The sequence below is a fragment of the Sycon ciliatum genome, chromosome 9, assembly GCF_964019385.1.
Source record: "Sycon ciliatum chromosome 9, ocSycCili1.1, whole genome shotgun sequence".
NCBI lineage: Eukaryota > Metazoa > Porifera > Calcarea > Leucosolenida > Sycettidae > Sycon > Sycon ciliatum.
In genome coordinates this window covers 10,904,403-10,925,526 of record NC_088651.1, presented here as the reverse complement: position 1 = coordinate 10,925,526, position 21,124 = coordinate 10,904,403, and the positions used below count along the sequence as shown (strand labels likewise).

Here is a 21,124-nt window from a genome sequence, read left to right as displayed (position 1 = left end):
AAAATAATTGCTCCTTCTCCAGTGTAGCGCTTTGCTGTACATGTAGGGTTGAACACACACCTTCACTGTCTTCATTCAACACTGTATTTAGCCTTCGCTTGCTGCGTGTATGTACATGACTGTATTCGTACTGGCAGTACTGGCCTGACAGCATGATGACATCGACAGGTGGATTATGGTGTGCTGATAGAAGATAGACACACGCTGATACGGACTGCCACAACCACTTGACTATGCCACTAGCGGAACCATGCTGTGCCGGTTCTCCACGGGGTGCGTACACCAACCTGCCCTCCACAGTACATTACAGTGTCCATGGCTCGATTAGAGAATCGGTAAATCGCTGATTTTGGCGTTGGACCATAGAGAGTGGCACCCACGATTTTCGCCGTTATTTGCCTTTTGTGGTCGTCCATTCCTTGCTTCACGGTTGAGAGAATATCAAGCGTCGGCTATACCCGTATGGTCGTGTTTGGGAAGACAGAGATCAGCCTTCTTGTTGAAAAGGCCCAGCCTAGTTAGCCCGAACGTTTTCCAACCGATTGCTCTTGAAAAGTGTCTACTCGATAAGCGGTTCGAAGTGGAAAGGCTTGCGATAAAGTGGCGAAAATCACATCGTCACGAGAGTGGTAACGCGTTAGCTTCCCCGTAAAGGTTCCTTTCAATCCGATAAAAGTAGATATTTGGCATTAGAAGTTACACGCTCCTCTCACTGGCATCGAGTTCTTGAGATTGATCACTGACCGCCGATGCTTGACTCATCTCAGCGAGAACAATGCTGGGGAGAGGCAGCGTGATAACATTTTACGCCACGTGTTGAAGGCTAGTAGGAAAACATGGCGAGATGTCAGCAGCTCCTCCACCTCGCCAGCAGTGCTCACTGAGCACAGTGAACGAAGACTTGCGCGATATGCTCAATGGTGTCACCCCGGGAGGCAAGAGAGGTGACACGTTTTGAGTGTGTCTTCATCACGTCTCACCTCGGGATAAGGAAAATACAAAAAGGAAAACAGGAGAAGTTGTGAAGCGGGTGGAACTGGCCAGACAGCGGCTGGAGACCTCTCGAATACTTATCTTTCACGCCATTTCACTTCGCTTTTGAAGTGGCCTGGGTCACAACATTCGCAATATGGGGTCGAACATTCGAACAGTTTTTTAAAATGTATGACTACAGTCTGTTTCACCCAATGTCCATGTACGTTTGTTGCGTGTTGTTGTTATTGTGCGTCCACGTGTGGTACTATCATGGTGGGAAGCCTCGCGAGGTGGGACGAACTTCTTTCTCGAAATCTCTACCAGGGATAGTTGCGCGATCCGAATTTGTATGTAATATGGAATGCATGCACTACGGCTGTGATACACTATTGCATAACGTTACGTTGTATTACGTAGCAAGGACTGTTGTTGCTCATGCGCACGTACATGTAATCATGGCACTGGTATTTGTGTGCTGTGGGGTGGATGTGACTGATCCGCTGCAAACGGTCTACATCCATTCCAGCACCATTCCGACGAATGCACCTACACGGACTGTAGGTTTTGCTGCAGGCAATGTAACCCGCTCTACCCTCTTGGGACCAGACCAAAATATTGGAACCGAATGGAATCTACCAGAGCGACGCACTAGTACTAGTGGGGTATGTACTATCATCGAATACTAACCCATTGAAAGCAGCTACTGCACATGACTGTATATCATCCAGACAGTCTTGAAAATGGCTGCAACATGACCTTTACATCAATACACGACCAGTAGTAAAAATATGATCGTAGTGTCATCACGATCATACTCAATCCCCCGGACAGCTGTAACTGCTTCGAACTTGTTGGGTCTCAAGAGCGGAGCTCAAGGTACTGGCCGTCGAGCAGTCATACTTTTACTTCAAGCTACGTAGAAGTACAATAATTATCATTCCTCGTAGTACTCAGTTCCCGTGTGGATGCCTTCTCTTTCCTGTGGAGGCAATTCACGTATTCAGTTCAGTTTCAAGTAAGTACAGTAAATGTACAGTGTGTGAGCTCTGGACACCTGTCTGGATTTGTCACGCACCTGCTCAGCCAAGAGCCCCAAGACCAAAATTAGTGAACTTCACCAGGTCTCAGGCTGCCAATGCACAATTGGCAAAGTCAAAACAAATTAATTACTTGTAACCCTGTGATCTTGCCCTCATTGTACAAGCACTAACGTTAATTGTTAGCTAACACAAAGCAGGTGGAATTACTTGTGTTGCTGAAAATCTACGTCTGACTGTGGCACTAGCCATGCATCATCAGCCAGTAAGGTGCTTTCTGGAGTGAGATAGTACCACAGTATACGATCATGTCCATGTATATGTACGCCGGGTGATCGCGACATGCATCCCAGACTGTAGCCAATGACCACCCCTAATATTCATACACAGAACTACGCCCGCTGGCCGGCTGATTGCATACCAACAAGAGTACATAATGCACTGTTCACGTCTTCTCTTATCAAGTCCCTGCACTGATTTCCAGGACTTTGATGAAATTGGGTCGGAAATAGCGACTGGTGCTGCTCGCTGCAAGGCAGTGGAACAAGACAAAGAGCAAACAGGTTCAAGAAGAAAATAGGCAGTGGACTATCAGCGCCAGCCCGGTGGTCGTAATCTGCATTGCACTACAAAGTAAGTCCAGTACACACACTCTATCGTGGCTTATCATAGTGCCTTCCTTGCAGCTGCATAGTGATATTATTGGTTTCATGAATTGGTCCAGTATTTTTCCGATACATTTTCCGTCAAACTGTGTGACAGCATTTCCCGTTGATAAGATTAAAGCAATTGCATGTTGGTTGCCAATGACACGTGATGAAACGATCTGCGGGAGTCCCAGCCTGAACACGCTCTGCATGATAGGAACGGTTGTGATAGAGATTAACCGTGCCGAAACGTACCCTTCCCAGAGACAACATTAGGCAAAACGACCAGGGACGAAATTCAAAACATGGCTGCTGGATGTTGCCCCTGAAGCAGGGTCTGTGGTGAGGGAGATCGCCTTGAGAGTTTTAGGTCAGCGCGTTAGATGCGATAGCGGTGCGATCGCTGCAGAAAAGTGGGCAGTACTATGATTCTGTAGTTCTGCGGCGATGCAATCTTCACTTGGCCCGTTCATTGTGATCTGACAAGGTGCGAGTTTGAGGAGAGCGAACAAAATGTAATACTCGTCCCATTTGAGCTAACTTTGTATCTGGCGGAGTCCATTCTGAACTTGTAGTATTTTAGAAATGACATGTTCCAACGCCCATTGGGCGGGTGTCTTGCCGGGCACCCGTACGTAGTACTATAATTATCCCCAGCAGGCGATTCAAGGTTTACTATGAACACGGCTCTACTCGTACTGATAAACAAGTGGAGAACAACATAATCCCTCATAACACAAGGCACCTGGGCCATGGGGTGTAGGGACGACGTACCCATGTACTGGAAGTAGCTCAACCGGTCGACCAGAGGCCTCAGTTTTAGCGTTCCGATTAGCTGTCGAAAAACTGTGTTTATCTTGTGGGAAGGGAAACAATGACATGGCTGTACGTCGTGTTTACACTAGGCCATACATGTATGTGTGGCGGATCCCATTTCGGGGAACGACGAACGGGCAAATCCTCACCCCCCGAGGTGGCTGGATGCTGAAGGAAATCAGAATAACACTCTAGCACATAGGCAAGATTCGTATAGAGATTGCACCTGACTCTTGCGCTATGATACGCATCGCCCATGATACCCCTCAGAATTTCCCACCTTGCTCCCCCCGTATGTTCTGGCTGCCGTTTTGGATCCATCATGCAGTTGCCTGACGATCGTAGTAATACGTGAAACTGAGAGTTGTAACAAAGCTTCCAATCTCTCTTGTATAGAGATTTCTATCAAACTAGTACTGTATTGTGCTGCTACAACATGCATGCACATGTACATGTACAGCTACAGTGCTAGCAACTTAAATCCGACCCCCCGAGCGGTGGGTTCACATTCTATCGGTCTCTGTTTCGTAGTTTTACCGTCCCGTGTTGGGTCTTTGCGATGTGAGCGCACCGCTCAGGGGTCGGATTTCAGTTGCTAGCACTGTGCATGTTCAATGTAGATGTTGTGATTGTTACCCTAGCCCAAGGCCTAGCCGCGGAGAAAACGCAAAGGAATTGGGTTCAACTCTAGCGAAGAGTGCCAGAGATCTTTAGCAATGGCGTATCGCCTGGGAGCAGCGGGAGAATCTGCACAGGCGGGCGAGCCGAGAGATCACGTTCGGGTTCCCCAAGGGGCGCGCAGTCCAGCATTGGGACTGCTACTCCGGGAGGAACGCAGGCATTTTATTCTTCTCCGACCCTCTGTCTCGGAGTGCGTGCGAGCGGACGCCAAGAGTAGAAGCAGTTACAGAATGGTCCGAGGTCATCATGGGCGACCTTGTGATCGAGTGAGCACGTTATGCTATTTTGCTTGGCATGACATCAATGTGATCATACGTGATGTGCGCGAGGCGTTGATGTTTTCAGCACATTCCTCGGATAAACAAGACGAAAACAAAAAATGAAGCACGCTTTTAGCTTTGAGCATCGGGCCATTGACTTCAGGGTCCGATGCTGCCTGTTTCACGAAGACCCGATGACAGTTCACGCATTGTGCTTGTGCAATTCGGACTTGAGTATTTAGACGTTTAGTGTGTAAAACATCTATGCAAGGGGTGCGTAGTAAACACTGTCCCTTGCAGGGATGTGCTAGAGTGGATCACACTCGCGTTGTTGCTGCCTCGTGGCCAGCGGTCGCATCCAGTGTTGAGTGCTGGGACTGGGAGACGCTGAACCGGATTGCTAATGTTGTGCTGTCATCTGTCGTCAGTCAGAGACTTGGCGCTGACACATCGCGCCTGTCACTGCTGCAAAGATCTGTCAAGCACTTGCTAAGTTCAGCTTGCGCTGCTGTGAAGCTGGTGGGTTGGACTAGGATAGTTACAGTATGCTCCGAACGGAGCTCTCCCTCTCTCTCAGTCTCTGCACAGCAGGGGCTCTCCGTACACGTCTATAGTGCGATAGTCTTTTAGACGACAACAGCGAAAAGCAACAAGTGAATGAAGGTCATGCATGAAGTCCGCATGGTTCGTTGCAACAGTGCACGCAATCTGACGACTGGCTACCAAGTACCTTGACTGGCAGACGAGCGCGTTGACGGATGCCAAAGTACAGCGACTACACTGGCACGCTTGTACCTCCTTCCCAGCCACAACTCGGACTCAGGATCACAATGTTTTGATTTTGACAAGCTTCCAGCCGCGTTGCACTACCCTCGCGCATGGCTCTTTCCCTGGGACCCGCTCAGTGACACAGTATCTTAGCCTACCCTGCAGCCTCGAGTCGAGGGCGTTCGGGGCAGCTATTCGAGGTATTCTGCACACACAATTCACAATGAAGCCATGCCGGCGATTCCATCACGACCCGAACACGTCCAATTCGAGTATTTATCCTGTGCTAGGTCGCTGCACTGGCTATTCAGTTCAATAAGCGTAAGGTGTGAAGAAGCCAGATCTCCACCCTGAACAGCGAGTAATAGCCCGCTTCCTGGCCGTTTCAACAAGCGGCGCAGGAATTCCTCCAATTTGCTATTTACACTGAAGCGCTGTGCCGGCTTGGTCTAAATCACTGTGCCAGAAAAAGAACCCTGGTTAATAGGACTCGTTGGCAAACACGATCGACTTCTACTAGTTCTAGCGCTTGATTCGTGTAGCCGCTTTCTGACATTTCGTGAGCTACAATCTTAGAGCCTTGTCCCGTTTGCGAGGCTAAGACGAGGGGAGCGCAGAGCCGATTGGTCACACTCAGTTAATACCTTACTCACGTCCTTAGCACTGGAACAGTGGTGGATTGAACAGGATCGCTCGTTGACCTCTCCGCTCAGGGACATCATAGCTTTCGATAGCCGATCAAGGCTTGTAGCAGGGCCGCGCGAGCACTAGAAAATCGCACCAAACATTACGATACCAAGGTAAGCCAATGAGAAACAGAGGCTGACATGTTGTAACCCGCTGGAGTGTTTTAAAAAGGGCCTTGGTTCCCGGCGTCTGCGAACAGAGTCGATGCAAGCCGCTGAGGAAAAGTTCCAAAGAAGGAGCGATTGGGTCTTCGTGGCAGGTGTGTGACCCCGCAATGCTGTGGTTCAACCTCATCTAGTCATTTCTTTATCTCTGTGGGTGTGAATTGTTAATGGTCGTGATGGGTGTTACGAGTGTGCGCCCGTGTACACGTCCTGTTTGTCCCCTGCTGCGTAACGTTCCATGGCCCTCAGCGTCTCACCCCTTGCGTGTCCTGGGCATCTCGTGTGATCGCATGCTGTGTGTTTCATTCAATCAAAAAACCAGCTGCAGAGAGTTGCAAAATTCTGTGAGGTAGCGGACTCTATTTCTGAACACAATACGTAATAAATCAGCTCCATCCGTCCTCGCGCCCGTCCAGAAGCCCTCTATGATACTCCATGGTGCTGAACTCACTTAGCTCGCCATGATGAGATAATCTGTCCGTGTCAATGCCTCAGTCAGCACTCCTAGAACTTGACCTAAGTCATATTATAAGTCTCTTTACCTCCTCCCCCCCCCCCTCTCTTGCTCTCTATGGTGGAGTACTGTCTGATAGGCAGAATGGGCTATGACGCTGCTGAGATGATGCAGACCCGGATTACGATGACCGATCGATTGCAGACTAGTATTGCTGATGCTGCTGCTGATGCTGCTGTCTGTTCTCTTATTTTCCTGTACAGATAGCTAGCACTGGAACTGCCTTGCTTGCTGCATACTCCCACTGTCCCAGTAGGTGTCGAGCTGCCCAGTCCAAAAGTGGTCATTCACCGACGCTGCCAAGCCGCGGACGGAACGGTATCAGCAAAATCTTTCGCGACACGCGGCACCACCAGGTCCCTACTGTGAGCGCCGCGAGGGCCAGAGTGTCACACACGCTGGCTCATACACCGTCTATTGTTCAAGCCTGTGACGAGGAGAGAGAGAGATTGAGGGAGAGCCGAGCGGGTTGATCAGGCGATCTGGGACCAGCATTGGCCTGCACCTTTGTATACATCACTGAAGCAGCAGCAGCAGCAGCGGCGGCGATACAAACTGAAAACTGAAAACGCTTACTCCACCAGCCAGTCAGTCACTCCTGCACTGCAGCAATTATATAAACAGACGCGCCTCTTCAGTGGCTCACTCAGAACGAGATAGACCTGCTGACGAGCAGTCATTTCCCGCACAGTGCCCAAGCAGAGAGTCCAAGTACACGAGAGGGAGAAGAAAGAGTGGCTGAGAGGGCCTGCTTCAAACCTAGTCAACGCCCTGTTTTTCTCAGTGTTACGTACAATCAACCACAGAGAATCAGAATCATTGCCTCCTCTCCTGTCCTAAACATGGGTTCAGTAAAAGTAATTCTTCTCGGTGTGCTCGCCGTGAATGTGTTGTTGCTGAGATTAGTCGAAGCATCGGAGAATGCGCCCGTAAAAACATTCCGTAGCTGTAGAAAGCTGTTCCGAGAGAGACCCGGATGCTGCTTACTGACGACGGATCCTGAGTCGCTGGACCGCTGTGTTGCTCAGCGAAGCGACGGGGGTCCTGCTGATGGCGACGGACAGTGCCTGTGTCATCCGGCCTGTACTGGGCTGCAGAACTGCTGTCCGGATTTCGAGAACATCTGCCCCCAGCCAGGTAAGAGCATTCTGTTATGCCACATACATGTAAATGTAGCCTGGAAAAATCCAAACCAGACGTTTATGTCTTTAGCAACCTGAACTATTTCCAATGGTCTGCGGACCGAGGAATAGGTGGAATGGCTTTTCAGATCCCTGACAGTATTATGTAACTTTTCAATTTACTGGAATGCATTCAAGTAACACGATTAATGTCTGAATAGGAAGAGTACTAGTATTCATGAGAACTGCGGCCGCAAGCCCAGATAAGCCCATGTCGGCGTCAGCAAAACTCGCAAGGTTTGTGCCACCTTTTTGCCAGATTCCTTTCCGCAAACACGCGTAGGTCCAGGGTGCTATTTCACGCGTTGATTAAAGCTAGCCAAAGCATGCTACTAGTACTACACTCTTAGTCTAAATACAATAGTAGCAACAACACTCTACTCATGCATTTCCAGTGTGGTTTGGCATGGAGTGGCGAGAGGCCTATCCCTTTCTTTTGCCTCTGCGAGTCCCAGGACACGCTGTGGCCAGGTCTGTTTAGTGTCAATATGCGGTGAAGCGACAGCAGTATGTCAGGAGTCGACAGGGAGCGAGCAGATGAGAGCATGAGCTTGGCCGATGCTTAGGGGAACGTTTCACTATGTTTACAGCGTTCTAGGCTGTACTCTGACGTGCCTACATTATACCTGCAGTCCCTTGCACGGACACGAGAAATAATTGCTCGCATTTATTAAATCTCTATTTACTGCGAAGTAGACACATAGCTAGCTTACAACTGTAATACCATTGAACGCCTGCAGATGGGAGCGGGACAGGTCTGATTTGATCCTGAAGTATTTGTTTACATTGGACCTGACCTGCGACTTAGCGCTCGCCACTAAAATAATTAGTAATCAGTGACTGACATGTGTAACTGCATGCGCCTGTGCATCCGCTACTTTGGCTGACCCGATCGTTATAGACTAGACTCGCTGCACTGTGTAGAACGGAATGGCGTTGGAATGAGTGCATTGCTCACTTTTAACTGTCGACGGCTGGACGCAGACCCGTCTCATTGGCTGCCGAGCAGAAGGCTTGCACAAAGACGATGCGGTCACGGGTAAGACCAGCAGGTGAAGTGCAAGTCTTCTCTCCAAGCTGTTAATTAGGCGAAACCACAGTGAGCTGCATAGCCGTGTTAGAGTCAACTCGCCATCCCTAACGCCACTCATCTGCACTCAAACACACGAGTTACGGACAAAACTCACGACAGCGTTTACGACAAACAGAGGGACACATAACGAAGCTCGGCTGACAATCTTTTCACGGAAATTGCCTCTCTTTCGGACGAATTCAACACGGCAAGAATGCCAGTGGGCGACAGGGCAGCGAAGTCTGTTCACAGCGAGTTGCGCGACACAGTGTCTAATGAATGAAGTTCGCCCCCGAATCCGCCCCGAATCGAATATAGGCACGACGGACATGCATGCACTCCTCGGGGTGAGGATGCGTCGTGTCGCGTAGACATGCTGCTGAATACGGATATAGACACTGTGGGAGGAATTAATTTTGTCCAACGGGTCAGTGGCATGTCCAGGTTGAGTATTAACGTTACGTGAGCAAGTGAGGTGATGATGTACGAGTCACTGTTGTTGCACTGTCACACAGTACTGTTATGTGTTTAACGCCTGTAGAGCCATCTCTGCGTGACGTGCAACAAAGTTAATTATTATCCTGCTCCGGATAGGTGTCATTTGGGACTGTCCGTAATCATTTTCTCCGTTTTCTCATTGATTGCGAAGTGGTTGGGACTCGTCGTTACAGGCTGCACAGGCAAATCAAAGTCAATTCTCCGCCTGTATTCATCTTGATTTGAGAGCGTGGTATTGCATGGCCGTGGTGGTGTGTGTGTGTATGTGTCTATCCAAGTCACCTTTGTTTCCAGTCCCTGCGCGTGTCGACAGCCACGCAGAAAATACTTTTAAATAAAAAGCAGGTCACAGGTGTGTACAGTCGATGATGGTGATAATGGGTAGAAGTCATGGGACACGAGGAATGCAAGCAAGGAGCTGACACTGGTGGCACTGGATGTGTGCGCTCTCGTGTGTTGCCGATAGTCCTCGCCGGCTTCACTACTAACTACATAACATAACATGAATCCCATGTGATGCTGCTAGCACACACATGCCATTGCCAAATTTGACGAAAAACGGCCGCGCGACGCTGTAGCTATCCGACTGGGCGGCCTGCATTGAGTGAGCGACGAGCCCATACATTGACACTGATACTAAAAATGATAGAACATTCACAGCACGGCGCGATAGCAGTCTCGCCTTGAAGTTGAGAATGACAGGTCCAGCCCACAACGCACCTAGGCGGCCAGCAGAAAGCCCAGCGCGTTGTTTTGTTTGTGCGGAGACGGAACTCGATCGAGTCTAGGAACATTCTCTTGATATGTTTCAATGGCTAGTAAGGGCAGGGCAGGTGGATGCCCAGGCTGATAAGCCACCGCGTTCTAGTAAGTGAAACGAAGAAAAGAAGACACTGGTGAATGTTGGGCGGCGTTCTGTCGGGCTAGGGAAGAATTTACCATGATAACTTCACGACTCTGCTTGTGTGTCTAATTGTTTGCGCTAATAGAGGATGATTCTACGGTATCCGCCGTAGCAGGTGGCATCGTTCCTTTTCCGAGTTAGGTGTGAGTTTCGCTGACGATCGTCATTGCTTCCCGAAGGAGCTTCACACCTGCTTAACATGTTTCTGGGAACGAGCAAAGGAACTTGAAGCGGAATGGAAGTGATACACCGCGTGTACCGCGGCGTGATCACAAACATACACACACGCACATACACACACACACACGCGCATGCACTACGGGTCAGTGAACGATGAGAGAAGGATATCCCACACAGGATGTAGTTTATGAAGCTAGAGGACGAGTGGGTAGTCGGAACATTGAGCCGGAAATTACACAAGCTCGCACCAGGTAATGAAGCATTGTCCATCGGCCCCTGTTTGTCTGAACACCTATACTGATTGGACATGGGTTGCAGAGGAAGTTGTAAGGGTAAGAATTCGGGCATTTAGTGGACACCCTCGACTACTCAGGATGGAAGGATTAGAGATATGGGGCCACAAAGCATCATGAGCCGAGAGTCCCAATGTCTGCTTTGCATAATGGGGCACGTGCCCTGCTTTACACTGAAGTACAAGGTCCCTTCTTGATATGGGTATGTTGCAATACTACGTCTTATCAACTCCCAATACATCGTAAAGTAGTAATACCGCTAGTGGTGTTACGTCGCTCTCCCGTGCAGCTGGCCAGCAAGCTTTCTGTCAAGCCCAGTCTAGCAGCACCACCCAAGGGTACCATCACCTACTTCAGCACGTGTTTCCAATACGATGTCTTGCTACTCGACCCTGCGCCGTGTAAGGGATAATGTCCTTGTGTCTGGATGGACAGAATGTGAAATGCTGTGACTCGGCGTATAGCACCTGCGGGCGGCGAACGATCCACAAAAGTAGATCGAATGGTATTCAGGGCACGGACAATTGCCATCAAGGTAGCATCGGAACAAGTGTTTTACCTCTCCACGGGACAACCGGAAGGCAGGTGAAGGTTATGGGTGTGCTGTTTCAAAGAGTCGTATATGCCAATGTCGGTATCTTGTGTTAAAGTTGTGGTTAGCCCGAAATTGCTCCGAATCCCACGCAGCAACTAGAATCTCGACACTGCAGACCTCGAGTACTTTGCGGATGCATACTCGAACGCTTCAACAGCCTAGAGTCAGTTCTCCCACACGCAGGTCTAAGGGAGAGACCGGAAATGCAATCAAGCGTTTATGACAGTATTCTAACTCAACCCGGGAGTATTAAAATACCAATATTATACTACTCCCTGATTCCAACTACTTCAGAATACTGGGCAAGGACATGGACATGTTTGTCAACCTAAGCTGACCATCATGACGTATCCATACTAGAAATTTGGATCTAGCACGGAGGCCATTTTGAATGCAGCATTAACACTCATTATTAGGGTAGACCATACGGCGCAGACACTCTGATACACACTGCTACTGCCCAGGGCAGTGAGGCAAGTTGTGACGTGACGGAAAACCTATTTTTGCTTGCACTTCGCAGTTCCGGAGATTCGGCAGAGAGTCTCGGGCCAGTGGTATAAGCGAGTGTAGTCATTCCTCCTCGACACACCCTTACTGCCCTAGTTGATTTGCTTGACATGGTCGCTGCGTCCAGTCCGTCCACGCTGAATGTCCGCCGACGCCGAAATCAGAGCGAACCAAATATCGGCATTGTCACACTCGCTAGTAATATACATTATGTTTGCCCAGGAAGCTAAACAAATCCCAGCCCTGCACGACGTAATACTCTATTCTAAAACGTTCAGCACTGACTTCAGTTTGGAGCCTACACGTGTACTGTAGCGGATTCTATGTCGTATTGTTCGTGCTGTTGTTGGGTGGCCAGCCAGGCCCAGACAGGGCATCTGCTCGTGAGACCCTCTTCACAGGTGATTGTTCTCTAGGGGCCTCTGGAGAGGACGCGAAGCGAGCTGCTTATGCATGTCCTCAAGCCTGGGGTGACGGAATCCCCAGCGCTAACTAAGTCTAAGTCTGCAGCGTTACACCTAACAATCTCGGACAAAGACTTGTAAGTCACACGGTGTAACATGTACATGTACGACCAAACATGTACATGTAACACAGAGCGCTACGGGTGACGTATGTATCACTGTAGGTCTATATTACTGTATTAATGTAGGTCCCATTGCAGTGCTGGACACACAGGCATTGCTGCCTTCTTGCTGTGGATCATGAATGATGCCACAGCTCCTAGGCTATGATATGAAAATAGCATTGAGCCCGAATTGCCCAGGTGGTTGCACAGACCTGCCACAAGATGGCGTTGGACCGGACTAGTCCACCAAGCCACGGTCCACTTCGTTGCTCGGACAGAGCGGATAGGATTCCGCACGCACTGCTGCTGATGGGTTACGAGCTTACCATAGCTCACCGGACCCAGGTGTTAGTCCTATTCACTCAGTAGAAATGAGTGGAGCTGAGAGCTGTACTCCCCGGTACCGAGAGGAGGGCTCACACCCCAGTATGGCAACTTCCCCATGTCTTAACCCAAAGACTAAGTGAACACAGTACAGTAGTAGTCATGCTGACCGAAGATGGGAGAAAAAAGGGTTACGATAGTCGATAGGATCCTGACAAAATAAGAGCGGCCCGTAGATTTACGAACGCAGAGCCTTCCCTGAGACAGAACCCCGATAACGACCCAGATGGACGTACATGTACAAAATGTATGCATGACATCATGATGATCGAAACTTCGAAACAAACACCCGCTATTAGCGCCTATGTGTAGGCCATGACGTCATGTTGATCAAAACGTCGATGCAGGGCGCATGCCGGATGTGTGATTGAGAAGGTGTGTGGTCTGGTGTGTTGCCAAGAATAAACAGAACTCAGTGTCATGAGGAATATGAATATTACTCGACTGTTGAGACATACCAAACAGTAGCACCTGCCCGGTGTTCGGAGTAGACACCTGTCAGTGCCTTGCTCCAACACGCCTTCTACCCAACCTCTCAGACTGACTCATATCGTGAGTCACAGCTGCCTGTACCTGTGTGTGAGTGTGTGTGTGTCGGAGCTAAATTTATGTCATGTACGTCCCAAACTCCAAACATTGCCTTCTGTGGTTGTAACGAAGATTGGTATGTTGTTGCACCACGTGACACAATCATTGTGTTGGGGAAATGACCCAACAGGGTTGAAATAATCTAGCCCAAGGCAAGTGCTCCTACATAGTATTAATACGTAACGTTGTGCTAGTATGTGAGTGTGTTTCGGATGCACAACTTCATCCGGATAACGGTAATGTGACCTATATCGTATACTAGCATGCAGTTATCATAGTTTCCAGTCTAGGCTAACAGCAATAGGTACGGTACTCCGTGAGTGCATGCTAGCAAGGGTATCCACGCGGTTCCGAATTCCAGAGAGCCATTTTCTGGAAACATTGCAATACCAGCTGCACTGAAATATTGTGCCTTGCCAGAGCAGTCACTCTAAGCTCCCGGTCGCCGGATTACAACATATCGGAAGCGCACTTATCACCTCCTCTTTGGGTGTGCAGTCATAGCATTGCACCAGAGTTAGAATTAGCTAGCAAACAGAATTATCTATAGTATAGTATAGTATACATGTAGCTGTAGTGTTACATGCTCCCCTATCATGCCACAGCGTGGCGTCGGAGCGTAAATCCCCCCCCCCCCCGAATTGGTGCTACGAGGACCAAATTTGGGCGAAGCAATTCTGCCTTGACGCGGTCATGTAACATAATTGGCCACTATTATACCATTCGGCGTGAGCCAGGAATGTACTGCCGGACAGTACCATCTGTTCATGAGGATGGCAGGCGCAGGAGCTACGGAGCACGCAGCATGAACGCCATAGGTCTATTCAGAGCGGATTGAAAACGAGTCACGGATGGAGTGTGTGACGTTACAGGACATGGCTCAAGGACGGGTGACACGAATTCGATTAAAAGCCCTGACGAACAATCGACTCTTTGCCAGCCGTCGTGCACTCGCCGGGGAAGAAAAATTTCCCCCGATGGTTTCGTGTCATGCACTGTTCGGGAGATTTGGAGTCAAGCAGAGAACAGACGTTCACACCTAGTAGTAGTGAGTACTAGTAGTACTAGTAGTGCCTGTAGTCTGAACTATTAATTCTAGATCTAGTTCAAATCCAAGCACGAAGCAGACACTCACCAGTAGCAATCACACCTGAAGATTATCTAAAATTTTCTGAATGCTGTATTGTGAAGTGTAGTCTCAGTATCCAAGCGGAATCTCCTAATTAGATGAGGGAGAGTGCCTACAAGGACTACGCTGCATAGCTAGCTGTAGGACTATCGATATGTACACGAATATGCACTGTGCGGAGATGTGCCCGATTACAGTATACCGCCCAGTGGGGAGGCAGAAGATACCTTTGCAGCGATGGAATAGCGCTACAAGAAGTGCATTAAATGTTCATGTATGTGGCTCGCTGCGTGTAGATCTTCAACAAATCAGCATCTAATACTTGTTTCCAATCAGCAATCCAGCTAGGCAATTAATCAACACCCCATGCAGCGGGTGGTGCTAATTGCTACTCTTCATGGATGCGGAATGCCTGGACACGTGTTGCCATATTTGGGCGTGCGTGTAGTAGTCCCTCCCCCTTGCTTTGCGCACAGTTCCGCATTCCGACGGCAGAACTCTGGCGCGATGGGACGAGTCTAGTACTGCTACTGAGTCACTGCTGCCTACATTAGATTACAGGCAGATTATTACAACTGGTATTGATGACCGTCACACTCCGTTTACCGGGTAAAGTTCCAGGTTTGTGCTTTCCCGGGACTCTGATTTCATACATGTACTTGCAACACGAGTCCACACAATAAAGCCGAGTGCTGTGTAGCCAGCCCCTAGGCCTGCGAACAATTTAGCAGCACTATACTATAGATCATGTCGTCTATAAGCACCCGGGTCCACTCCAGACCACTGCAGGGTAAAAACATGTACTTGCGGGTACTTTACACTGTTTGTTGTGCCGGTGATGAAGTGTGGCACGCACTCGCCCATCACCACACTTGATAGCACTCACACCAACTGAAACTGAGTTTTCAAGTGGTCGCTAGTCAGAAAACGCTGTATGGCGATCTTTTTCGGCCGCGCACGAAGTTCGTTCATACCATCAAACCTATCTAGACTATAGTTCACTCTTCATCAGTTCACTTCGCCTTACTACTTGCTTGTACTTTTCTGGCCATGTGAAGAAAAGAGGAAACCGTCGGGGCTCAATCAGTGATGACCGGTGGCTGTTTACGAACATGTCACTGTCTTTATTATTGCTAATCTCCGTATTGTCTGTCTCAGTATTGTCTGTCTTGGTATTGTGACGTCCCCGTATTGTCTGTCTACGTCGTGTTTGACTGGTTTGATCAAAGCTTTCAGGAGAGGTGTACAATGAGAGGCTGACCAAAGCCGTGCTGCGTTGACTAGGTCGATCTGAAATGATGCCTCATTGACTAAAAATTGAAACTAAATCTAGATGACATTGTTATGACAATGTTTTGCCATGTAACAATGCTTGAAGGCACAGTCACTAGATCTAGGAGCCGACACAAGACCTTTTACGGGCATTCTCCATGGGATAATCATCATACAGCAGCGCCGCATGATAATTACTTTTACACAGAGCTGCTGTAGGCTGTACATGTCTGAATGGGGTCACCAGAACAGAGCCACATGACTTGCACAGTTCAATAAGTTCTTTTTTCCAGTAGGGCTGTGTTAGAAGTAAAAAAAGAGAAAGGAAGTGCAGAGTGATCTGAAATGAGCAGGACTGCTCTGCACCATTTCGAAGTGTAGTTTAGTGACTCCAATTATGAAACAATGCTCGTACTGTACTGGTTTGTCTGCTGCCGCGTTTCCTTGCCTCACACTATGCACTACAATTTTGTCTTGTAGGCATGCAAATTATTAAACCACCCCTATGGTTCTGTGTGTGTGTGTGTGTGTGTGTGTGTGCGTGTGTGTGTATATACAACGTGTACAGGTAATCGCCTGCAAGCATGGTGCCCGGCGCAGTACCTCGAGGAGATGTTCGTGGACGACGTGGCCTCTGCCAATGACGGAGACGACACCGTTCACGGCCGAGACAGCCTGAAGCGACGCAAGGGCAAGAAGTCCGTCTGGGAGAAGCGCATCGCGCGCAACCGCTTTCCCTGGCACAGACTGCACTACAGCATCCGCACGGGTGGTTACAAGCCGGAGAATGCGCCGCGTGTAGTGCACGAGAACGATCCAGAGGGTTTGCCCGACGCCAACCGTCCGAACTTCACCGACGACGGTTACAGCCTATCACCGCTCATGTCCCAGCAGCAGAATCAAGAGTCTGTGTCCCGCCACGGCATACAGCAGCAGAACGGTAACGGCCAGGGTGACGAATGGGCGCGAGTACAGGGAAAGGAGAGGCGCGATTGGCCATGGTCGGCAATCGGCAGAATCGTCTACAACCACTACCCGCTGTTTCTCGAGTAAGTAGCCTGAGACGATTAAACTCAGATCTTCAGCTACAGTATATTGTCGGCACAATGGGAGTTGCAAACGAGCACACAAATGCAGTCCTAACGCTAGCTAAGTGATGACCAAAGCACAACTCCAAGTGTTTGTTTACCTCAAACCCAGCCCTGCCAATGATTTACGAAGGGGAATAAGCAGGGGGAGAGCAGTGACAACTAATGATTGAGACCACACTTGAGGTACAATTTCACCGGGCCTAAAGGAAATAATTATATGGATTTTTTGCTTCTGCTCTAACTTTGGCCAGTTGCACTTGGATCTGATCTACACGGTGACTCATTAGTGAGCAGTTTCACCTGCATCAATACTGTAATCAACGCCACGCAAAACTCAGTCGGAACACATCGGTTATCGTTTCAATTGTAGGATGATTCTACCACCCCCCCCCCCCCCACACACACACCCTCTGCCACATACTCGACAAGTGTTACACAGACCAATACTGATCTGTTTGTTTGTTTGTTTGTGTGCTTCCTCACCGCCATTGCCCACGCTCACAGTGAGCCGGTTCAGGGCGCGTGCACTGGTTCAATGATCGGCCCGCGGCACGTACTGACGGCAGCACACTGCCTGTTCGACAGGGAAACACGCACGTGGCACGAGCAGATCAGTTTCTATCCGACTCTGACCAACTCCACCAGCTCGTACGACCAAGAACCAATCGGTTGGCAGAGGGTACGTATTAAAAGAGTGTGCCGGATGCTTTCCGAATGCAGCAATCTTGTCTGCACTAGCAATTCCCCCCAGGCAGTGACGCACATGTATATGGAACCCAACCACTGTAGACATGACAATTGTGATATGGATGTTTATGACAAATACTTCGAAGTATACATAGGTTGCAAGTCAGAAACGGATGGTGAGCCAATAGTACGAGTGAAAGGAGGCGCAAACGAATCTGTGCTACCATATGCCGTGGTTGGCAATCACCCACTCTCTTAACATTGGCCGGTGTTTCCACCGAGTCTTGAGATGTTGTAATAAATATAAAAATAGTTACAAATCCCTCCCCTCCCCCGATTTGAGCCTGCAGTGAGGATGCAGAGAATAGGTAATGATGGTGAATGAGCTCATCCCCGACTCTTAGATCGCAATGCGACGCAGGGAGCCCTACAAATACGGTGTGTGTAGGGCTCCCTGCGTCACACTGCTCAGAGTCACCTGCATGTTGTGCCTCGCAACATAATGAAGAGAGGTATAATGCCGGGGTTCACTTGGATCAGCCTAACGGTGGTACCCTTTCTGTTTCCTGTTCGGTTCTTGAATTGCTCGCAGATAACTGTGCCGTACGCGTACAAGGTGCTTGGACTCAAGGAATATGATTACGGTAAGAAACGAGTCTGTCGGGGAATGCACCTTTACCGCTTTATCACTGCCAGTCACTATTAGATGGCAATACTCATATACAGTACACCTCCCAGGGAGGTTGCGTGGATATTGAAATGCCCAACAATATGTACATGTACTCAGATATGCATCCTAGTTTTCGAATCAACAGCTATATTGATGCAGGATTTGATGCAAAACTATCAACATTGCCCCCCCCCCCCACCCCCACAAAGACACATGCACACACACACGTATGTACCCACCCACGCACCGGGGCTCTCTCAAACCTTCTTGGAATACCGTCACCCCGAGTCATAGTACAGCAGAGTCAGACACGCTACTCAGTGTAATACATGTACAAGGTCAGAACATCCATTATGAAGACGTCATGTCGCCAGGGTACTACACATTAAATTGAATACACATGTCCCTACTATTTCCGCATCACTCACTTGCACCTGTTTCCATGCTTCTGTGCTGCTCATCCAGGTCTCATTGTTCTGAACGAGGAGGTTGGCAACTGGCTAGCCTTCGGTGCCGAGCAGAGTCCAGTGACGCAGAAGCTGGAGCTGGTCGGCTTCGATCGGTTCTCGCTGTGGCGCAACGATAACTGCACGTTCCTGCCCACAACCGAACGGCCCTCGCCCGGCCACGGCAAGGGGCACTTCTCCATAACGGGGCACAACTGCTCGGCCCGACCCGGAATGAGCGGAGCACCGCTGCTCAACGCACAGCGTCTCGCCCAGCCCGAGGGAAATCACCTCGAGGCACGGAAACAATCCGATCGGGTCATCTACGCGATACACACGCACGGCACGGCCGCACCCACGGTACGCAGCCATCACGGCGGCCGGGCGCTGCGGATCAACTTGTGTGTCTTTCACACGCTCTGCGGCTGGCTCAATTACAGGGACAACCGTGCCGGTTCGTTGCGTTTCCAGCGCCTGGACGACATCTTCAGGCGCTCACTCGGTCGCAGCTGCACCGCCATGAGTGACTTCATTCCCTCGCTGATCCGACACAATGGACCACAGCTATCTGGGGGACAGAGCTTATCGTGAGAATGTCGTTATGTATGCGCGGCGAGGTCTGTGCGCGATTACAGCAGCCGCTTCCTCTGTGCGTGTATGTGTGTGTGTGTGTGTGTGTGTGTGTGTGTGTGTGTGTGTGTGTGTGTGTGTGTGTGTGTGTGTGCTCCGTGTTGTCCAGTAGTTCAGAGTAAGGACTGCCCCATGCGCAAACCCTCTATTGAGACCTAATGATCTGAAGATATATTTTTCCAGGCCTATATTTCCCCCCATCGATCGATCTCCTTATCATAACTGCCCCCCCCCCCCCCCCCCGCCATGCAGCCAACATGAACAATGTACATACGAACCAGAACAGTTTTATTATACAGCAACTGCAGACTGCGCCGCATTGACCATTCCTCTTCTAAGTTGATGTTAATTTTATCACGACCAATTAGCGATTACCAATAGACCGGACATGCCATGCTAGTTTGAATGGACATCGTAACCATAGCCACACCAGAGCAGTTATTACAAAGCACCAAGTGAGCGTCTTGCATAACAATACCCATCTTCCTGCAGCTGAACAATTTGCGCGATGCTGTCCGGTATGGCCGTGATACGAGGCTCACGTCGCACGCTAGTATGCACTGTTCAAACGGTTGCAACCGCCCCACCCCATGCAAGTACGCTGCCATCGCCTTGCTATTCACAGATAGCAAGCTTCCAATATCTATTTCTATATTATGATCATCTGCTAGCCTACAGGCAGCGTGATACCACTAGTTGAACATACCCAGTACATGGAAAGAAACTTGAGATTCTACTACTACTGCAGTACAATGATGCTGTCACTCGTGATGAATGTAGGGTGTGCTTACCATGTACCAACGAACTTCACGTCACGTGACATGGGTCCCATTGCGCATGGCCAAATATGGGAGGTATGAGTAATGCATGTGAGCAGGCTGAGATCAGGATGCACTGTTCAACACCCCAAACGGCCATGCCAAGGTGGCTCGGTGGGGTGTTTGTGGTACAAATTATGTCATTGCACATTGGGCTTATAGGTTGCCCTGACAAACAGTGCAACGTGACCACAAGAGAGTTGAACCAAGAGCACATACCCCCTCCCCCCCCTCCAAGAGTGTGTAACTCGAGCATACTCTGCTGTCTTAACAGAATTTCAACTGGACGCCATTTTTATGATGCAATGCTGACTTGTGTTGTGAAGTTCTGCCACCGCAAACCCCACAGCTGGAGTTGCACACGTGTGGTACTCTTGTTACCACCTATGCTGGCCCTGTACAAAATAACCAATTGCCGCGATACCAAGGTGCAACCAATGTATACGTATGAGAGCCTAGCACAGACACACACACAAGCTGCTACACTCACTGAAGACGATGACAACCGCACAAAATCGATATCAAGAGTACATAAACCAGAGTGTGCAACTCGGGATGGTTCCTGTCGGAGCGTAATCCGTGCAGTACGTCATTTCTGACGGCATGGTAAGCCACAGGTACGGTGAAAAGTTGCGTAACCAGTCGTGGTGGTGCAGGTCACTTTGTTTGTATCGATTTCGGTTTCTGATACGGATAGCCTGGTGACTTTACTTGCCAGCGGATGTATGCAGCGCACACAGTCACACAAAAGCACCGAAATCCTAAACCAGGACGTCTGAAATCATATACACTCGGCTGATTTCCGGACTGTGAAACACGAAAATTTGGGCTGTACGCAAGTCGCGGCTTGGCTGACCTCATCAGGGTGACGTGGTGTACGAGCTGCGCTGTTTCAGATCTGATATGCACAGTTGCACACTCTGGTTTATGGACTCCTGACGATATCCATAGCAAGATGTGTTTATTGTCAACACTGTTCATTCGGAGTCAGATAGAATCCTCGAGAGTGGTGCCGTTTCTACGTATACTGAAAACTATCACCGAAGAAATCACATCCGGGCA

General features: G+C 49.4%; 1 protein-coding gene across 3 annotated transcripts; it reads left to right on the top strand.

The window, feature by feature from the left end:
- The first annotated feature begins 2,546 nt into the window (after positions 1 to 2,546).
- On the top strand, positions 2,547 to 20,041 carry LOC135824431 (uncharacterized). 3 transcript variants are annotated; one of them, XM_065337170.1, is made up of 6 exons: positions 2,547 to 2,645; positions 6,753 to 7,686; positions 16,289 to 16,769; positions 17,316 to 17,490; positions 18,091 to 18,142; positions 18,634 to 20,041. In XM_065337170.1, exons 2-6 carry the CDS (start codon positions 7,392 to 7,394, stop codon positions 19,203 to 19,205), a joined length of 1,575 nt encoding a protein of 524 aa, XP_065193242.1. In that variant the 5' UTR covers positions 2,547 to 2,645; positions 6,753 to 7,391; the 3' UTR covers positions 19,206 to 20,041. The 3 variants fall into 3 exon arrangements, with proteins under 3 accessions (XP_065193242.1, XP_065193240.1, XP_065193241.1); XM_065337168.1 differs by lacking the exon at positions 2,547 to 2,645 and adding an exon at positions 5,316 to 5,984; XM_065337169.1 differs by lacking the exon at positions 2,547 to 2,645 and adding an exon at positions 6,047 to 6,130.
- The last annotated feature ends 1,083 nt before the right edge of the window (positions 20,042 to 21,124 follow it).

What these genes read in the sequence shown, in the direction of transcription:
- LOC135824431 (XM_065337170.1), top strand. Translation starts at nt 7,392, where the DNA reads ATGGGTTCAGTAAAAGTAATTCTTCTCGGTGTGCTCGCCGTGAATGTG. An exon ending in CACTACCCGCTGTTTCTCGA is followed by an intron (nt 16,770 to 17,315) that starts GTAAGTAGCCTG and finishes CCACGCTCACAG; the next exon opens with TGAGCCGGTTCAGGGCGCGT. An exon ending in ACTCAAGGAATATGATTACG is followed by an intron (nt 18,143 to 18,633) that starts GTAAGAAACGAG and finishes CTGCTCATCCAG; the next exon opens with GTCTCATTGTTCTGAACGAG.